At 41.0% G+C, this 20,768-nt stretch overlaps 2 protein-coding genes across 2 annotated transcripts in view; both read right to left on the bottom strand.

Moving 5' to 3' along the window:
- Positions 1-4,506: 4,506 nt before the first annotated feature.
- LOC101156497 (prostasin) overlaps positions 4,507-20,768 on the bottom strand; it is a 76,925-nt gene continuing 60,663 nt past the window's right edge. The window contains exons 5-7 of the mRNA XM_023957927.1: positions 4,971-5,116; positions 4,696-4,894; positions 4,507-4,511 (exon numbers count right to left, since the gene is read on the bottom strand). Coding sequence (XP_023813695.1) covers positions 4,507-4,511; positions 4,696-4,894; positions 4,971-5,116 — 350 coding nt within the window. The remainder of the gene's footprint in view (positions 4,512-4,695; positions 4,895-4,970; positions 5,117-20,768) is intronic.
- LOC101156975 (transmembrane protease serine 9-like) overlaps positions 16,078-20,768 on the bottom strand; it is a 41,044-nt gene continuing 36,353 nt past the window's right edge. Inside the window, exons 9-11 of the mRNA XM_023957291.1 lie at positions 17,986-18,239; positions 17,773-17,870; positions 16,078-17,000 (exon numbers count right to left, since the gene is read on the bottom strand). Coding sequence (XP_023813059.1) covers positions 16,707-17,000; positions 17,773-17,870; positions 17,986-18,239 — 646 coding nt within the window. The 3' untranslated portion in view covers positions 16,078-16,706. The remainder of the gene's footprint in view (positions 17,001-17,772; positions 17,871-17,985; positions 18,240-20,768) is intronic.

Here is a 20,768-nt window from a genome sequence, read left to right as displayed (position 1 = left end):
TGGTCTTTGTGAGAACTTTATATACACTGCATGTTTTTCCTCATATTTTAGACACAACCAGAAAGCATCTTTAACACCTTTTACCTGTCAGACTGGTCCTCCTTATCAAAATATCAAGGTAAAAATGAAAATATGAGTTTAGAGCAGAACAAGCTTTTTAAAACAACTAACCCAGATCGTGTGATTGCTTGTTGTGATAGACTGATCACATCTGTTCCAAGAAATGTCTTATGGGGAGAGGACCTGTACTGTGGGTTTTCCTGGTTTTTGAGTTTTCCGGGTTCATGGGGGGGTCGTGTAGAGGAGAACGTTCGGACGGCTATCTTAAGAAATGTAATGAAAATGAAATGGATTGTTGTGTGTGTGGTATAGATAGTAAAGAAACTCAGTCCTTAGAGAGGTTGGACTCTACCATTCAGGAGTTGCTCATGGTGAGAGACGGGGGGCTGCTGTGGACTTCCTCGTTGAGCCCCCATCTCAGCCGCCAATTGTTGGAGTTTGCACCCCGGTGGACCAGAGGGTCATGTCTCTCCGCCTTCGGGTGGGGGGCAGGTCTCTCACTGTGGTTTTAGGTTACGAGCCGAACAGCAGTTCTTTTTGGTGTCTCTCAAAGGGGGACTGGAAAGTGCCCCAACGGGGGACTCCATTGTCCTCCTTGGGGACTTCAAAACCCACGTGGGCAATGACAGTGTCACCTGGAGGGGCTTGAATGGTCTCCCTGATCTGACCCAGAGCTGTGTTTTGTTGTTGGACTTCTGTGTTCATCATAGTTTGTCCATAACGAACACCATGATCGAGCTCAAGGGTGTCCATCAGTACACGTGGCATCAAGACACCCTGGGCTGTAGGTCAATGATCGACTTTGTAGTTGTTTCTTTATTTTATCAATCAAGTTTATATTTTTATTTATATACGTTAACATCATTGAATATTCTTTTAGGTAATAAAGTGAGCTCTGACTGAGGTTATTAGCTTTTATGAACCACCACAAAGATCAGCTTCAGAGCCATGTCTGCAGTCTTTCGAATAACTATCTGGTCTTTTATTAGAACTTTATATACACTGAATGTTTCCTCATATTTTAGACATCAACCTACCATTTAACACTCTTCTTGCATTTTCACAGTGTTGTCTTATTCTAAACTTTTATTAAAGATGTTTATTGCTACTTTATAAGCATTTTTATTGTCAAATTGTCACAAACTGAATCATTTGATTTGTCAATTTTCCTGTGGTTTGTTTCATATTTATGTAGAACTGTTTGGGTTGTGGGACAACCCCCCTCTACACACACTCACACAAAGGTTACATTAAATTAGAAACTGTTATGATGGATATTTAAGAATCGCTTTTGTGTATCATCATAGCATAGAGTTTAGAGCAGAGCAGATCTGTTCTTCAGAGTGAAAACAGGAAACAATCGGGTCACAGACTTCCTTATTCTGTCATAGAAAACATGTCGACTGGTTCATTGGGTGTAAGCCTGAATAACTGGGGTTTCCTCTGAGATTTTACAGATATACCCCAGAATGCGTAAATTACCCCAACAAACAGCACCGACACCAACAAACAGTTCAACTTCTATGTGAGAAGAACAGCAGACAGAAAGAGAGGATAAAGAGGTGGAAGCTGAAGAAAAAGGGAGTTCCCTCTGTGGCGCTTGAAGCCAGAGGATTTGAAGTGGTGTTGGTGGAGTTGGTAGATGATGTGTTGGTTGTGTTGGTGCTAGTTGTACTGGTGGAGGCTGGACTCAAAAATGTCCCCAGTGTGCGCAAAAGGAAGTCCTTAAAGTTGGACACTTTTTCAAAAACCATCATGGGTGTAGCTCGCTTTGTCCTGGATGTGCTGTTCACAGATGATGATTTATTGTGATTAATGGGAATCGTTTTGTTTTCCTTTTTTTTCAAACTCATGGAAAAGTCATCTGACAGGTTTGTTTGCTCTTCTTTCATCACATGCCTTTATGAGGAGTAGAAACTATGAAGGTAAATATGCTCCGGAAAAGAACGCACTTGTAGATTTGATCTGAGAACTTGCAAACCAAAAATCTGCATCTGTGTGTAAAAATCCCCTGCTGTGAACACTCTTTGAGGAGGTGCCGCAAAAGTGTGTGAAGGAAAATGGGGGGGGGGGGGGGGGGGGGGGGTCTGCAAGGTAAAACGGCACACGGAGCACAGCCTCGATTGCGCAAAACCTGGATCATACGTATCTTTAGATTACTCAGCTAATTCTAATTATGTAATTCTTTAATAAATATTCTAGACATTTTTCACACGTGTCTTTATTTTCCATATAAAGTGGGTTTTTTTTTTACGTCTGCCTGTCGTTCAGTTGGTGTCAGTATTTCACATAAAGACAGCTGGTAATGCAGGCAGTAAAACAGTTGCGCTTTTTGAGATCATAAATAAACAATAGATCATTTGTTTATGAATGTTTGAGTGTTGGTGTTGCACAAAATTAGGAGAATGCCAAATATTTTTGGAGTGATTACACTGTTGAGTTGTCTGATTTAGATTTGTAATGTATATTGAGACCTCAAAAGGATATTTACAAAAACAGGTTTTTAAAAAAATGGGGGGTGGGGGTGGGGATTTGCCCGGAGAATAAGTTGGTGTAGAACCGCCACTCTCTAAAAGCAATATCAGAGCTATGCAGCCACACATTTAGATCCAGATTCCAACTCAGACAAAGAAAACAATGACGTTTATGGATCTATTTGTCTGTCTGCAAGAGGATGCATACGAATGGAATGGAACAGGGACCTTATGGCTAAATACACAGCAAATACCCTGTAAGTACCGAGTAGACACCAAAAAGTACCATGTAAGTACCCAGTAAGTCTCATAAGAAGTACCATGTAAATACCCTGTAAGTACTTAGTAAGTACCATGTAAGTACCCTGTACTTACCCAGTAGTTACACAATAAGTACCATGTAAGTACCACTTAAGTACACTGTAAGTACTGTACTGTAAAAGAAAGCATTACCAAACATTTTTACTGCAATTACTTAATGAAATCAATGTTTATTTGAAAGTGTATTGAAAGTACATTTTCAGCACACTTAAATAAAAAAATTATTGCACAGGTCCGGAAGATACGCAAGTCTGGTTCTCATCCAGATTCCACTTTGACCTGCACTATATCCTAGAAAAACTACCAAGAAGCAAAGGTCATGGGCTCTTCAGGCTTCAAGTGCCTCAGTTACACAGCATTTCATTCAATTCAATTAAATGTTATTTATATATCCCTAAATCACAACAACAGTTGTATCAAAGAGCTTCATGCCCGTAATTGTGAAGTAAACATAATATCAACAGGACCATGAAAACATAGAATTCTTTAGGAAAATTCTAAACTGAACTAAAGTAAACAGACTAAACTAAACTGGGCATCCTTGCCCTTAAACCCTCCTTCTCTGTAATTTCGCAGCATTTCGTTCAGATCTGAGGAAAATTGTTAGCAAACACAAAAGAATGATGCATGCAATTCTTCATCTAATGATTTACCTGTTCCAGGGTAAAGCGTCCGGTACAAATGCTGCCATTTGCAGCTGTTGAAGTCGGACATTCTAGAACTGAGGTTTGGAACTCCTGCAGAACTTCTTCTTCTGAAAGTTTGGTAGAAATGTGATCAAATGAAGCATGTTTGCATGCTCTTCAGACATCATGCATTTTCTTAAACTGTAATGTGGACTCACCTCCTCCACGTCCAGAACTCCAGCCTGCAGCCCAGCATGTTGTTCCCACAGGAAAAGTTCTTCCGTTGTCCAGACAGATGGGCTGGATGTAATTATTCAGGGGGGGCCGGATGGAGAGTTGAAGCACAGCAACATTGGACCCTGTCTGGTTGCTCAGAGTGATATTTGTCACATTCAGTGACACCTCAAAGGGGTTTGATCCATTCTGCTTCAGACGACCCAACACAACCGTCCACTCAGACGCCACAGGAGAACTATGGAAAACACATTTTGGTTTAATCATGACAAAAAACATCTAAAGAAATGCAGCACTTTTAATTATTTTCCTATAGATGTTTGTTTTCTAGAGTCTAAGTTCAAATCCCATCCACAATATTGCTCAAAGATCATATCCAAATGTAAAACATGAACAATCTCCATGTTTATAAATGAAAGATTTTTGTAGCTGGGGATACATTGATAAATTGATACATTCCAGTCTACGGATTCTTCTATCCACCTGTAGTTGAAGCTGAAAAACATTCACCTTGGGATGTTACTCACCTTGAGAAGCAGTTAGCATCACTGAGCACAGAGTCCAGAGAAACTAGAGTCCCTCCACAGACATGCTGTCCATTCTTCTGTAGACTTGCCATCCATGGCCACTGACCTTCAGATACCACTGAACTTCCATTTAAGACACGAGAGTTCAGGGTGGCTCGTCCACAAACCACAGCTGGAGAAAAGACACATAAACATTACAGACCTACTATGGATTTATTAATATTGTATGTAATAGTCTATCATACCAAGAAACACAGAATTCATCTACCCTGTGAACAACAATAACACTTTCATCAAGTTGCTACCAGTACACATATTCTTTTTATGTTTAGTAAAATGTTTTTAGTAGACATCAAAAGTGCAAAATGTTTTAAACTCTTAATGACAAATAGTTACCCTCTGGTGAAGTAGTAGTAATTGGTGGCACTCCTGGACATGACACACTGAGGTCACTGTCAGTTCCATTGGAGGTGAAGGCGATAAAGCCCGGCTGACTGCTGCTGATTTGGGTGTTGATCCAGGTCTGGTACTGGGACACTCTGGTGTAGACTCCTGGGTAATCAGGTTCAACACAACCTTCTCCAAAACTCACAACTCCTGCTTGGATCCATCGGTTGTTCTGCTTAATCACCAGCGGACCTCCAGAGTCTCCCTACAAGATAAAAAACATTTCAATTTAAGGAAAAATTCAGAGAAATATCTGAAAACAGGAAATAAAGGAGAATCACCTGACAAGAGTCTTTGCCTCCTGCCAGTAACCCGGCACACACCATGTTGTCAGTGATTGAGCTGGCTCCATAGCTGCACTTACACTGTCTGTTTCCCACAATCGGTACTTGTACTTCCTGGAGGGTTTGTGGGGCAGGAAGGGAGACTAAGAGAAGAAAAAGATTGATCAACTGACAACATCTGTATTCCATGAAAGAAAAGCTTCTGATTGTTTGTAAAATCTCCAAAACAGCTGCAGTCACAGATCACTGTAGGTGCATCTGAATTATCCCTATCAAGTTTAAAGAATGTTGTCATTATTATTTAGATTACAGGTCTATGGAATTCCATTTAAAGTTCCAAAAGCCTGAAACCAGCTGACTTTTTCTTTCAATGACTAACTGACCTCCACTTCTAATGTTGCCCCAGCCGGTGACCCAGGTGTTGACGCCGCTGTAGAAGGTGCTGTTGGTGGAAGGCAGACAGACTGGGGTGATTTAGTTGTTGAAGGTTACTGGTGAGGAGAGCTGCAGGAGGGCAATGTCGTTATCCGATGTCACTGAGTCGTAGTTCGGATGAATGATTACAGTTGTTACTGTTTGAGACACTTTGTTCAGGTTGGATCCCTGCAGACTCTGAAGACCCAGAACTACGTTCACATCAGATGCACTGCCACTGAGAAAGAAAACAGAAACGTTTTGTGAGGTTTGATAGGAGACATTGTTCTCAACTGTTTCTTTCATTAAATTACAAACAAAACCAATAAGATTCATAAAATGATTAGGTTTAATGCAATGTGTGTTTGTTAGGCAGAGACATGAGGAGGCTTAAACTGGTGAGGAAGGCCCGCTCTGCCCTGGGCTGCACACGAGAGTCCATGGAGGAGGTGGTGGACAGGATGATGTTGGCTAAGTTAACATCCATCGTGGATAACCCCTCCCACCCCCTGCCCCAAACTGTAGAGGCACTGACCAGCTCCTTCAGCACCAGACTGCGACACCCTTAGTACAAGAAGGAGATACTGCAGGTTAATTCTCCCCACAGCCATCAGACTGTACAACACAGTGTTACAGGGACACTCCACGGACCCTCGGGTATTTTAGTGATTTTGTTTTGTTTGCTCATTCATTCACTCTTTTTACTTATTTTGAAAACTGTTGTCGTTGTTTTTCAGTTGCTTTATTTATTCTGCTACGGTTGCTTCTGCTGTGTATTTTTACGTAGTTGTTTTTGTTTGCTGTTTGTACTTCTGAATGTCTTTTTTTTGCTGCTGGAGATAAAAGAACTTCCCCATTGTCTAGTGAATAAAGGTTTATCTTATCTTATCTTCTCTCATTTCAGATTATTTTTTACTGTTTTATGTTCCTCTCTGTATTACTGACTGTCTCAGATAAATAGTTTGATGATAGAAACAAACTCAGTTAGCTTTTCTGCTCAGAAACTTACCAGAAAGCTGCGACACCGACTCTGAAAATGGAAGCAAAAGAAAAACAGGTTAAACTGGAAACCTTATCTCTTTAGTAAACAGAAAGCTGTTTGCTGAGAGAATTTTATCCTTTTTGGATCCAATACTTTGCTTTCAAGTTCAGACAGATGATGGATTCTGCTCAGGTTTCTTCTCTATAGTAAAACATTTTAAAATGTTATGGAAGCTGAAATGTACACATCTAAAGAAACTAAAACTCTTTGACATGATGCCTCTGTCAATTACTTACCTCCTCCCCCTGTCCTGATCTGCTGTGGACTCGACCAGCTGGTTCCACTCACCTCCTCTTCATCCCCGCCTAATTAAGGAGATCCAGGACCTGTTTTAGACGCCAGTCCGTTGTTCCTTTCACGGTGCTTATGTCTGGCCAAGCTCATGTTTTGTACCTTGTCTAGTTCCAGTCTCACTAACTGTTCCTCTCTGCTCCACTCTCAGGAAATATCCTCATCACGAGTGAACCACGGGTCGCAATCCTCCGCTCTCGCTCCCCTCCTTGGATTCAGCCGAAGCCACGCACTCAGGGCCGTCCTGCCACAAACCTTCAGTCAGCCGCCACACCACATCAAGAATCCTGCAATATACTCACCCTCTGAGAATTAAACTCACTTAACTCGCCTTACGTCTCCTAGTGTCCTTCTGGGTTCCAGCGTTTGGGTCTGTCAGAAATCCCGCGAGATCATGACACTCTTAGATTATACAGTTTTCAAATGTTCAAAATTAAGACACATTATTTTATCAAATGCAAGTTTTTCTCAGTAAAACATTTTTTCTCCTACAGTTTAGATGTGGTGGTTAATGTCAATGTATGTATCAGTAAATTCTGATTTTTACAAATTCTCATCGTAATCGATGTAAACATCTATTAGAACAGAATAAATAATTATTATGATAAAAACCAGAATTCACAGAAAAAGACAGACATGAAAAAAGTTAAATTTGAGATGTCAGGAGGATTAAAAGCATTTGGAAACAACAGTTGGTTTCATAAAAAACTCAAATATAATAACTGCTGGTATGTCAGGAATGCACATCCAAATATGTTGAATGGTGAATAAAATATTTTACAGTTTATTCGGCTCACATTGCTTTGAATTTTTCACTTTTCTGTTTTTCTTGTTTGCTTTCCTGTCAGCTTCATCTGATTTCATTCGATAGACTTAGAACTGATGCTGACCAGGGGAATCCATCTGACTGTTCAATGAAAACAAAGCATTTTGAGGGCTGGAGCTGACCATGGTGCTGATGTGATTTCTGTTGAGTGCTCTGAATGTCAACGTGAAGAAATTCAGAGCAGTGCAGGTTTCTGTGTTCTATGTGTGGTTTATTTGTAGATCTGGATGAAGCTCATGTGCTGGACTTTAAATAGGTAGTTTTAGAGTTAGTTAAGTTAATTCTGTCGCATGTCCGTCCTGGGGAGGATCCCTCCTTCACGTGGACACCCCTGAGGTTTCTTCATTTTTTAAGAGTTTGTCCTTCCCGCTAAGATGGGTCTAAGGGCAGAGATGCCCAGTTTAGTCTGTTTAGTTAAAGTTTAGTATTCTCCTATTGAATTCTATGGATTTAGGATCCTTTTTGATTGTATGTTTATCTTATAATTACCAGTATGAAGCCCATTGAGACACCTGTTGTTGTGAATTCGGGCTATACAAATAAAATTGAATTGAATTCAATTGAATCTTCCAGTGTTTTAATGTGGTTCATTCATGATACATCCGTGAAAATTTCAGTAAAGACCGCTACTTTTCTCACTTTTTCCAAAAATATTCACGTATGACAAATATTCCTCTGTGCAAAATGTGCAAACTGTACATAGCGGCAGTGTGTGATGGCCGAGACAGGCCTCTGGGCAGGGGCCGCAGTTGGGGAGATCCGCATCTGGGCCTGCCACACCCACCCCCTCTTTCCTCGAGGTGCCAGAAGGCGGTCAGTGCGCTCCGCCCACTGTATGCGATTCCTCTTCGTCACCATATTTTTCTTCGCATTTTATCAGTTTCCTTGTACGATTTTGCCGCTTACTGGATTTGGGAGTGTACCCTAAGATAATTAATTAAGGTTTGCCATGAACATTTTTTGAATTCAGGAAAAGACAAGGTATTTTAATTGTAGGATGTAAATACTCCTGCTTTAAGAGTTTTATCTATTTATTTATTTATTTATTTTTTAGAAGAAAAAAAACATCTCTTTTTTTTATTTATGGCTCCAGGAACAAAAAGGACAGACTGAACAAAACTGTGATGTGTTTTCTAGAACGAAACAGCTTTTATCTCATTTAAACATATTTTTTGTTTTGCACTAGAATGGAATTTGCTTCTTTTTTTCGTAAAGGCAGTGTGACACGGCCTTTAGTATTTTTCCCGTTTGAAAGTGAAAAACTGGAAGAACTCATTTATAAGTTGTGCGCGCTAGATTGCTTTCTTTGCGGGTGATCAGCACAGATGGTGGAATTGGTCCTCCGTCTAGAGCAGCATAGAATGAAGATCAGTTCGCGGCGGAAGGTGTGTAAAAAACGGGAGGCTTCCGGGCAATTTAATTTGAAAATGTGTTAATTCATTTTATATACATCACAAGATATTATAATACATTACATACATCAAAAGAGACCGTAGCGAACTCTGCAGCGACCCATCGGAGCAGCTCGCATGGGGATCCCTTACCACCACCTTTGCCCCGTCTTTGACCTTCAATGAAGGGCGTGTTTGCCCACATCAGCGCAGAAACAGGCTGACCAGCTACAGAGTGCGCTGCGGTGCCCTGAGCGTCACAGAAGCAGCGCATCTCTTGTGCTTAAAAGATGTTAAAATTCTGTCTTCAAAGGCTGATTACATTGTCCATACCGGTCTTTACACACCTTCCGTAGCGAACTGATCCTTTTTTAATGCTGCCTGCGTCGGTAGACTAATTCCAACATCAGTCTGTGCTCATCTGCCGCAAAACACCAATTTAGCGCATGCGCAACTTTGTGCTCTAATGTGAGCGGACTTCTGAAATTGGGCCCTGAGAGTGAACTCATTTCTCTAAGTGAAAGTTTTCACTGGAGCTGTTTTCTCGATCCAGGTGGTTCCCAGGTGGCTACCGCGGTGACCTTAGCCGCATCGGGACGAATGTTGCCTGCCTCTATAATGAATCCGAGATAGGAAATGGAGGACACGTGAAACTCACACTTCTCCACCTTAACAAAAAGTTGGTTTTCGAGGACCTGCCGAACTTGGTGAGTGTGTTGGACCTGATCATGGGAGTAAATAAGAATATCGTCCAAATACACAAATACAAAATGATTCAGGAAATCTCGGAGAACATCGTTTACCAGATGTTGAAAAATGGCGGGGGCGTTCGAAAGACCGAAGGGCATCACTAAATATTCAAAGTGCCCGTGGGGTGTGTTAAACGCCGTTTTCCATTCATCCCCCTCCCTCATACGCACAAGATGATATGCATTGCGAAGATCTAATTTAGTAAAGATCCGATCCTCCTGGAAAGAGTCAAGGGCGGAGCTGATGAGTGGGAGGGGGTACTTATTTTTAACGGTGATCTGATTAAGCTTGCGGAAATCGATGCAAGGACGTAAGGACTTATCTTTCTTCTGGACAAAAAAAGAACCCAGCGCCTACAGGGGAAGAAGAGGGACGGATGTGACCAGAAGAAAGGGCGTCGTGGATGTATTTCTCCATTGCTTGTTTCTCAGGGCCGGGTAATTGAACAGGTGGCCCTTGGGCAGAGTAGCCCCTTTCAAAAGTTTTATGGAAGTCGTAAGGCCTGTGTGGGGTAAGGCGCCGCGGTGACTAGCTCCTCAAAAGTTCTAGCTTCAGGCTGTGAGCATAAATGGTCCTTGATAGAGTTATTGAGAGATTGATAAAAAACTCCTTTCAGTGCGATGTCCGGCCACCCAGCTTTCACCGCCAGAATATGAAAATCAATTAAATGTTCACTCACTGATCTGTTGTGTTGTCTGAGAGCTAGTAGTCGGCGTGTAGCCTCCTCCTCCTTGCGGGGCTGGTCAAACACCAAACGAAACTCCCCGATAAACCATTTGAATGGGACCCGGAAAATGGGGTTAGCTGTAAGGTAAGCCTGCGCCCATTGGAGCACCTTACCCCTGAGGGAGTTAACAATGAGAGTTATTTTGCTGTGATCAGCGTGGTAATGTCGCGGAGCTTGCTGAAAGATCAGCTGGCAGTGCAGGAGGAAACCCCCGCAGGCCTCGACATCCCCCTGGAAGGTTTCCGGTTGGAGCCAGATGTTTTCGTTAGCCCCGCTATAGCAGTAGCAAAGACCGGATTGCCGGCGGCAGGAGGTGAGGCGCTGGCCGTTGAGGTGGCTGATTGCTGCCCAGTAAGTGCCATCAGAGCTTGCGAGATTCCATCCAAGCGGCGAAACAGGTCCTGTTGGGCGGAAGCCATTTGATGGAGGGATTCAGCTTGACGTCCCAAAGCTATGCCTTTCTGAGTGACGGCTAGGCGGAGTCCTTCCGGGTCAGCTGGGTCTGGGTTTTGGCCAGTCCGTTCTGTCATGGTCGCGATGATGAAACAGACCCAGTTGATGAAACCCGGAAAGAGACTCAGACTCAGGGACTTGGTTGTAACTTTAATTAATATTAAACGTCCAAGAAATAAGCGTAGAGCTTGGAAGCAAGAGAGTCTGGTGGGAAGTTCCAGTGGAGTATCCAGAAGACTGTGGTTCGGCGCCGAGAATCATATGGCAGATGATCCTGAGCGCGGACTGCGTGGCTTGAACAGCCAGAGGCGTGGAGAGACCAGCGACACCCGTGGAGAGTAGAACCTGAAGGCGTAGGACAAGATAAGGTAAGAGCGTGACTAGACTTGGGAGAAACGAGCCTTAGCTTGAGGCCAGGCATAGGCACCGGAGAGAGTGTAACAGACTGGTGTAGAATGCTGGGATGGATCTCCTTAAGAAGGTCTGCCGGTGATGAGGTGATGAGGTGCAGCTGGTTCCAATGAGCAGAGTTGGGAGGGGGAAGGTGACTGACGGAAGCACCGTGACAATGAGTTTAGAGCAGAACAGATGTTAATAAGTTTATGATTAAAGCTGGGCTTCCTGTTTGCTCTCAGGCTGTGATTAGCTTTTTAAAACTACTAACCTGGATCATGTGATTGCTTGTTATGATAGACGGATCACACCTGATCCAGGAAATGTCTTATGGGGAGTGGACCTGTGGGTTTAACAGGTTTTTTGATGTATCTGGTTTTAATGGGGGGGTCGTAGAGAGGAGGAAGCACGGATAGCCACCTTAAGAAATGTAATGAAAATGGAACGTACCCCTTTGTGTGTGTGGTATAGACAGAAAAGTATTTGTAAGACTGATGGAAGTTGACATACAGACGATGCTGTTGTGCCGTGTCTTTATGCTACACTCCAGTCATTAATTAGTAAGGAGTGAGTACTCTTTACTGACCGTGCAGAAATGCTGCAGTACGGGGTGTGCACTTAATATATAAAGTTCCTGTAGGACACCCATTGGATGTCCACACAGGCTACACTGTGATCGTTTAATTTCCTCGTTTCTAACAGTCAGGCTGCAGCAAAGAATGTGCACTTATCACATGAACAGCACTTAAGGGGCTCTTTGGACAGGATTTGGGCGCAGCATGCAGGATCGGGGGTGGGGGTGTACAACCAGCATGCATCTCACCTACTTTGTCCTTACTTACCCTCACGTGTTGTGTAACTACTACAACCTGTCACCAGCAGCACACCCATGGATAAATGTGCAGCAGCAATTTTGCCTTAAGGGCTCATTGGTTGTCTAGAAATGTTCTATGTGCCCCATACAGGTTTGCCACATTTTCCCCCACAGGCAGCCCATATCCACCCCTTAGGGCAGTTGTGACAAAGCCATGGAACATGGAGTAGACAGCTGGAAACCAGACAGAGGGATAGATCTGAAGAACCAGCCTTGCAGAAAGAAGACAATCAGTGCTAATAATTTGTAAGAGCAAAGGGGAAAATACCTCACAGCTACAAAACCAGTTTATTCTTAGTTTCTGTTATACAGCAAATGTTTAGGTTTTCCCCGTCAAACTAGTTTACTGTTAAGTTTGTTTCATTTTTCAGCTAAAATCCTTTTTAGATTTTAATCTGTATTTAGATTATTCATGTTAAAACCAAAGTGACTCAAGCTTCTATTAAAAATCAGAATTGACTACATGTTTAAGATGAACTTAAGTGGTATTGAAATGCTCAGGATGACCAGGGTTGTTGTTTTTTTAAATTCCTTTCCGTGTTCCTTGTTCTTAAAATAAAGACACACCTACATGCTCAAATTTCTTCTTTGAATTTGGCCAAATATTTCTGAAATGGAAACACAGGCTGTTAAACATGAACCTGTGTGAACCTTCAACGATTGAAAAAGTGTTAGGAAATAGAAACATCAGACACTGAAAATACAGAACTCAGAAACATTGGGGAAAACTCAGTGGATGACGTTAACAGCGTTTGTTTCACTACACAGATGTTTTTGGATAGGAAGGTAATTGTATTGGGGTGAAACTCTCCAACTACCACTGGCTGCTTTGTGAAGACTGAGGCCCATGTGATCCTGCTTCCTCCTCCTTCGTCGCAGTAATTGCATTTTTTTCTTCACATTTTACAAGTTTCTTTATAGAAAATTACCACTTACCAGATTCAGGAGTGTTTCCTGAGATGATTAAGTTTGGCTCGCCACATACATTTTTTTATACATTGAGAGTAGATTCGTTATTTTGATTTTAGGGTATGTACACTCAATCTTTAGGATTATAAACTGAAAAGAAAAAAAAACGCCCCTCTCACCCTCCGTGGGTGGTTTCTCCTCCAAGCTGGGGTCCTCTACCAGAGGCCTGATAGCTTGAGGGTCCTGCGCAGTATCTTAGCTGTTCCTAGCACTGCGCTTTTCTCGGGCTTGAGAGGTCTGAGGTCTTTCCAGGTATCTGTTGTAGCCACTCCTCCAGCTTGGGGGTTACTGCCCCAAGTGCTCCAATTACCACAGGCACCACTGTCACCTTCACTTTCCAGGCTTTCTCCAGTTCTTCTCTGAGTCCCTGGTATTTCTCCAGTTTCTCATGTTCCTTCTTCCTGATGTTCCCATCGCTTGGCACTGCCACATCCACCACAACAACTTTCCTCTGTTCTTTATCCACCACTACAATGTCTGGTTGGTCCGCCATTATCATCCTATCAGTCTGGATCTGGAAGTCCCACAGGATCTTTGCCCTCTCCTTCTCTACCACCTTCAGGGGTGTTTCCCATTTTGTTCAGTCTGCCTTTCTTGTTCATATATGTATATATATTTATATATACATATATGAACAGCGGCGGACAGTCGCAATTAAAACAAGCCAGCATTAGTAGGAACTGGACCGTCTACTCACAACTGACCACCACGATTGACCTCATAATTAAAAAGAAAATGAGAGACACTGGAAAAAGAAGCAAAATCCGGAACCACTTTACGTCAATAATACAATAAGATAATATAGAGTCTGCAACCGTTCTATCTAGAACTGGCTCCACAATAAACCTGCATCTATAAACAGGGAGAACCTTCTTGACAGGGCTTATCATTACTGACAGAAGAAACCAGATCAGCTTCACAAAGGTGAGACACTTGGTATCTTTGAATGCAAACCTTTACTGAGACAAAAAAATCAACTCACAAAACGTATTGCACTCAGCCCCCTCAAAGTGGTCTGTGGATTGGCCACAGACTGAGCCAGTTCCACCCCATTTGTGGGTGGAACTGTTGGCACGGAGTAAGCTTGCCACAATTTCCTGTCATCTGTTTGTTTTCTCTCTAACTTACAGCCCTTGATAATCCCAAGCTAACATTAGCGGTGCTAGAAAAATTACGAGCAAAATCCATCCGTACAATCAAGATCCAGATTCCAGCTCTAACTAGGAAAACAAAGACGTTCATGGACCTTATTGTGTGCATTAGAATGGAATGGATCAGTCTATCATTTCAGTCCAATGTGTGGAAACACTTTGAATTTAGCAAAGACATGTGACCATCCAGTGTGCTAGAATGTTCTAAGAATGTTCCCTTTCATAGGTTAATAGGTCAACCTAAATTGTCCCTAGATGTGAATGTGAGAGTGCATGGGTGTGTGATTGCGGACACTCGACCCTGCGACAGACTGGCAACCTGTCCATGATGTCCCCTCGCCCACAAGAGGCCGGGATAGGCTCCAGCAGCCCCGTGACCCCGAAAGGAAAAAACGTATTAGAAGATGAATGAATGAATGTTCCCTTTGGATTCTTGGGATGTGGAAAAACAACAGTGGGCTTAATTTTAGGAAACAAAAATGTGAATGGATTTGACATTCATTCTAGTTTAATTGCTTGGTAGTACATATATTTAATTTAAACATTTGATGATCTTGAAAAAACTAACAAGGAATCTGGAAAACTTCACCTGTTTAGGCATTTCTCTCTGAGTCACATTGGTTGAGGTTTTAGCTAAAGACGTCCTGGATCCATTTTAAGTCAGTGAATTGGATCGTATTGTCAACCACAAATTACACCATTGTTAAAATGAATCATTACACCCCTGATACCTTTGGCTCGCTTCACCGTCTGTGTTTTGACTGAAACTCCACCCACCCTTAGAGCCTAAACCTTCTTCAATGAGCCCGCCCACAATCCTTGCAGAGGTAAAATGATTGATCGGCTAGAATTGAACAACAAAACTCAGTGGAATACAAATCATTGACGTGTTAGAAGTGAACCACCGAAATGAAGCACCAAAATCCGTGTTTTACACTGTACTGGTACCGACTTGACACCAAGTTTGGATACCCATTCCTATGTGAGGCTGGTTTGAGTTTGGACACTGATCATGCTTTTATGACATCTCTTAAATTTCCAAACAATCTTTACTTATCTCCCAACTCTCACCAACCGTAACTCTCCATCAAACACATTTTTACCTGAACCAGAGGGATTCATATCTGTCAGAACTCATGGCAGCATCCAAACCACTTCATGCATCAGTCATGTGGTACAGCCTGGCGGCGGCTTTGGACGACATCATTTTCCACTCCTCCCTTAAATAAAGGAAGCCTCAATACACACACAGAGGAAACGCCCCCTCCACCACTTGGCACACGCCTCAATGCCTCAGTACACAATGTCCCATCACTAGAAACCATGTTTGTTTTGTTTATGTTGCACTTGAGTGACAGGTCAGGTTTTTCATTTACCCTTTGATTCTCTTGAAGAGAGAATGAAGCTTGATGGCGAGCCATCCATTCAGACATTGATGGCCAAGCAGCCATGTTAAAGGAAGATGGAGCATTGAAGAACAGTAGTGAAGTATTGTTCATGGATGCAGAAATTCATAATTTTCTTTTTCAGTTTTAGATATCCAAATTTTTTAAGATTAATTATAACAAAACATGGCAGAGTTTACCAAGCCAATGTTTTTTTTTTTAGATTTGATTGAACTTAAGCATATGACTAAATAAGTAATGTTTTTAAACAAAGAGAAAAACATACCTCCTTACCATTATTTTAAAATAGATCATCACAATGTTCTATCTCTTCTAAATATTTGCATCAGTTGTGATATTTACAAAGAAAAAAAAATAAAGTCAGTAAATCTTGCTAAACAAAAGATGTAATCAAAGTAACATTCTTAATAATTTCAGTCCATTTATTACTTCATCTTTTTATTAACATCAGAAAACAGCTGTGATTTAAATTGCACTTTGCACTTATAAAAGTTTTTCACTTTTTTTTTCATTTAAAATGTCCGTTTAATCAAGCAGGGCTCCTAAAAAATGAGTTTTTTTAGAGGATAGAAACGTTTGCTAACATTCTGAGTCCTTCCATAGGAAATAAATTAATGCTAAGACAGGACGGATTAAATCAATTAATAATTTGTACTGTGACACAGCACAGGTTTGAAGAAGATAAAAAGAATCACAGCGCCCCCCAGAGGATGTGCAAAATTCTAGCATTTGGGTCCTTTGACCACATTTGACAAACAAAACAGCTGAACCAATCGGGTCACAGACTTCCTTATTCTGTCAAAGCAAACATGTCGACTGGTTCATTGGATGTAAGCCTGAATAACTGAATAACTTGATGGAAGATGAAGGGTCAAAGTTTTTGCAGATATACCCCAGAATGTCTGATTCAGCACCCCAACAAACAGCCCCACTTGATTTTTACATGTTAACAAAATTGTAGTCAACCAGGAAACGCCTGTCTGGGTTTCAAAATGAACTACTTACATTCATTTGTGGATTTCACATCATGTAATTCTAGAAAAACTTCAACTTCTATTTGAGAAGAACAGCAGACAGAAAGAGAGGATAAAGAGGTGGAAGCTGAAAAAAAAGGGAGTTCCCTCTCTGGCGCTTGAAGCCAGAGGATTTGAAGTGGTGTTGGGTGGATTCAGAAATGTCTCCAGTGTGCGCAAAAGGAAGTCCTGAAAGTTGGACACTTTTTCAAAAACCATCATGGGTGTAGCTCGCTTTGTCCTGGATGTGCTGCTCACAGATGACAGCACAACCGTCTGGAACCAATACCCATCCAGCTTACACATGAGCGGACCTCCAGAGTCACCCTGATGAAACAGACGGTAAACAGAGGAAAGCTGGCTTAGTGATGTCATCAGTGAACTGATCAGATTCCAACTGTTGTCCAGATGAACATCAGAAATCGTGCTCCTGTATCTGGTTCCAGGTCGCTTTTTAAAGTAAGAACTGCTGCTCCTGACCTAAGAATGACCTTTTTTGTCCCAACTCATTCAAGTTTTGACTTCAAACATAACATTTTTAGGGGTTTTTACACTATGGACTCATATAGGCAAAAATGTGCCAACAGCTCTGGACCTTACTAGCTGTGTTTCCATTAGAAATATGAGCAAAACTTTAACAAAACTAACATATCCACTGCATACGTTGTATGTAACCTACTCCCCCATTACTTACCCGCACATGTTTAAATGTTTGCTAACATGCCGGTAGAAAAAATTGTCCATGAACTTTTTCTCTCTATGGGTACACTCAGCGATGTGTGATCTTGATATCATAAAAATATCATAAATGACCATTTTCCATCCAAAAACAGCCCATATTTACCCATAAGGGCAGTTGAGAATAAGACTTTAGACAAATTAAAAACAAACAACAGTGAGAATATTGTAATCAAATATTGTTTACACATATTAGTTTTAAAAATGTTTTTTAAAATCATTTTACTAACATTTAGCTTTTAGCTTTGTAAAATCAATCATTTCAGTTTTGGAGGCAGCAGCTCTTTTTTGGTTGTATGAAGACATTTTGTAAAATATTTTCAGACAGTAAATGAGTTTAATTCAATGCCTCATCATTTACCTGCTCCAGTGTAAATATATCTGTGCAAATGCTGTCACTTGTAGAATTTGTCCCACAGTCTAACACAGACGTCTGGAACTCCTGCAAAAGTTGCTCATCTAGAAGAGTAGAAAAAAAGTATATGGAGAACTCTGGTGCTTTTGACAATTGTGGGAACGTCTGAATCTCTCTGTAGACTCTCTACAGAGAGAGTCTCTGTAGCTGTAGACTCACCTCCTCCCCGTCCAGAACTCCAGCCTGCAGCCCAGCATGTTGTTCCCACAGTAAAAGTTCTTCCGTTGTCCAGACAGATGGGCTGGATGTAATTATTCAGGGGGGGCGGGGTGGAGAGTTGCAGCACAGCAACATTGGACCCTGTCTGGTTGCTCAGAGTGATATTTGTCACATTCAGTGACACCTCAAAGGGGTTTGATCCATTCTGCTTCAGACGACCCAACACAACCGTCCACTCAGACGCCACAGGAGGACTGTGGAAAACATGATGGAGTCAACCAGAATGAAAATATTTGTTTGGTTTCATAACAAAGTTTTAGGTTTTGTCCTTGTGTGATCCTTGTGTTCTCTGAACACTACCGATCAAAAGTTTCTTTACATCTTAATCATCCCAAGTGTTTATTCCAGTTCACAGTAGTAAAGTCCAATGATCAGCTTGAAGTGGTACAATGGTAAGTCAGGAACTGACAGAGGTACAGAAAAAACAGGTTTTTTACAACGGACACATTTTACAACGTTGACAATTCTTGAGTATCAGAGTAGGACTAACAACCCAGAGGGATGACAGCTCAGGAACGAAATATTAGATTTGATCAAAGTTAATGCCAAAAATTCAAGCAATACACTATATTCACCAATACGCAGATAATACCAGCCTGTTCTCAGGTGATTGTTACAAATATCAATGCATCTGGCTGAACAACTTGTTTTTATTTGACACAAATACATGATAGATTTGCAAATGCAAAATCTAGATTTAGATTTCATTATAGTAAAAAATCTTTATATATAATTTTTTGACCCCTATCACCAGCTTTATGGCTGGGGCCCACTTTAACACCCCCCCACTGCCACCTCTATTTTCTTATTAAACTGGCTTCCTCTCCATTCCTGTAGACATTTTCTTTGGGTTTAAATAATAAAAAAACTTTATTTAAAAAATCAACTTAATATGTGAGATACCTGCTTAAAGTCCAAAACTGTAGTTGTTAGCTATATAGCAGCAGTCTTGTTTTTCTAAAAGGCCACACCTCAGTTGGCCCCTCCTCTTTGCAGTTCTCTGTTGCTAAAGGCTGAAGTCATTTGCTATAAACTCTACTAGTGCCCACTTTTCAGAACTCCTTACAAGCTGTCATCTCAGTTTTCTAAATGTTAAAAACTACGCTCCTGGCAAATTTGTAGTTATGGCTGTAGGTGTACATCTTGTCTGTTCTTTTTGCAAATGTTGTTTGCATATAGTTTTACTGTTGTTGTTATGCCTGTCCTTGAGCCGCCTCTGGGCCAGGTCGTAATTCTACGTGGGAGTTGGATCTCAGTAAATTTACCCGATTAAAAAAAGGTTATTTTTATTTAAACCCCATTGAGCAGATTTGGAATGAAATGGACAGAAGAATGAAACTATAGAAAATTACAAGAGGCAAACATTTCCAGAAACGTAAAAATATTCTGGCTGATGTTTTTGTGGCAGGAAAGAAAATAGACATTGTAGAAAAGTTTGAATACTTTGGGATTTTGATTGACACAACATTCAATTTTAAATCACAAATTCAAAAAGTTTGTAACCGTGTGAGGTCTAACCTGTCCAATTTTAGATTTATTAGGGCAAATTTGTCACTGCAAGCTGCCACAATGTTCATGCATGCAATGATTTTATCACACATGACATACTGCCTCACTACCTGGTCACAGGCAAACAAATCAGCATTAAAACCTCTGGAGTCACTTTACAAACAAACAATTAAAGTACTGGATAGAAAACCAATAAGACATCATCACTGTGACATTTTACAAAAACACAAACTGTTAAGCTGGGAGAATTTCATCAAGTATACAAAACTATGCCTATTCTATAAAATCCTTAACGGTCTGTCATCCCCTCCACTCAGTCAGTTTGTTAAAATAAGATCCTCCCAAAGAGTGACTCGAGGGTCGGGTCAACAAGACTGTATAGTTCCTCTGAGGAGAAGTGCCTTCAGCCAGAGCGCCTTCTCTGTAACAGCAGCACAGGAATGGAACTCTGTCCCTCACATCATAAGACGCATCACCACATACTCTGTTTAAAAAGAACCTAAAAAACTGGCTCATATCACAGCAAACATGTTCACATTGAACTGGATTAACACCTGCCCTTCCTCCTCCCCTCTATCACTTTTGTGTGTTTTATACTTGTTTTTTATGTTTTCACTATGTGCATGTTTTTATTAGTATATGTATTTTAGATGATAATTTAATTGTAAATGTATATTTTTTAATTAATGTTTTTAATTTATGTTTTTAGGTTGACAATTTTTAACACCTGTCCGGGGACTACGGATGAAAAATAGCCTTTGGGCTAATTCTGGCGCATTGCAGTGATGCTTTTAATGTGCACTGTCCCTGTTAAATAAACGAATAATAAATAAAATAAATAAACTTCTGCAGGAGACGTGGAGAGAACTTTATGAGGAATAATTTATTTCAGTTGCCAAAAGAAGTCCTAACCCTAACACGGGCTGTGTTCATCTGTTAAATCTTTCAACTGTGCTGCTTTAATCATATTGGTCTATGATTTAATTCCTGAATATCTTAGTGTAACTCCATTCGCTCTTTTGTACCATCCGTCTTTTTTTTCAGAGTGCTTCAACACTTTACTCTTAATACTTCTTAAAAACTGGAAACATTGAAGTATTCTAAAACTTTACAGTGTTTCAGCATTTATTATATCTTTGAAAGTGGTAGAACACCTGCAGATCAGAGTCAATATAAAGTTGATAATTGCTGTAAATCTAAGATTTTTAATCTGT

The sequence above is a fragment of the Oryzias latipes genome, chromosome 8 (genome assembly GCF_002234675.1).
Source record: "Oryzias latipes chromosome 8, ASM223467v1".
Lineage (NCBI taxonomy): Eukaryota > Metazoa > Chordata > Actinopteri > Beloniformes > Adrianichthyidae > Oryzias > Oryzias latipes.
Note: the sequence above shows the minus strand (reverse complement) of the source record. Positions and strands in the feature narration are given on the sequence as shown.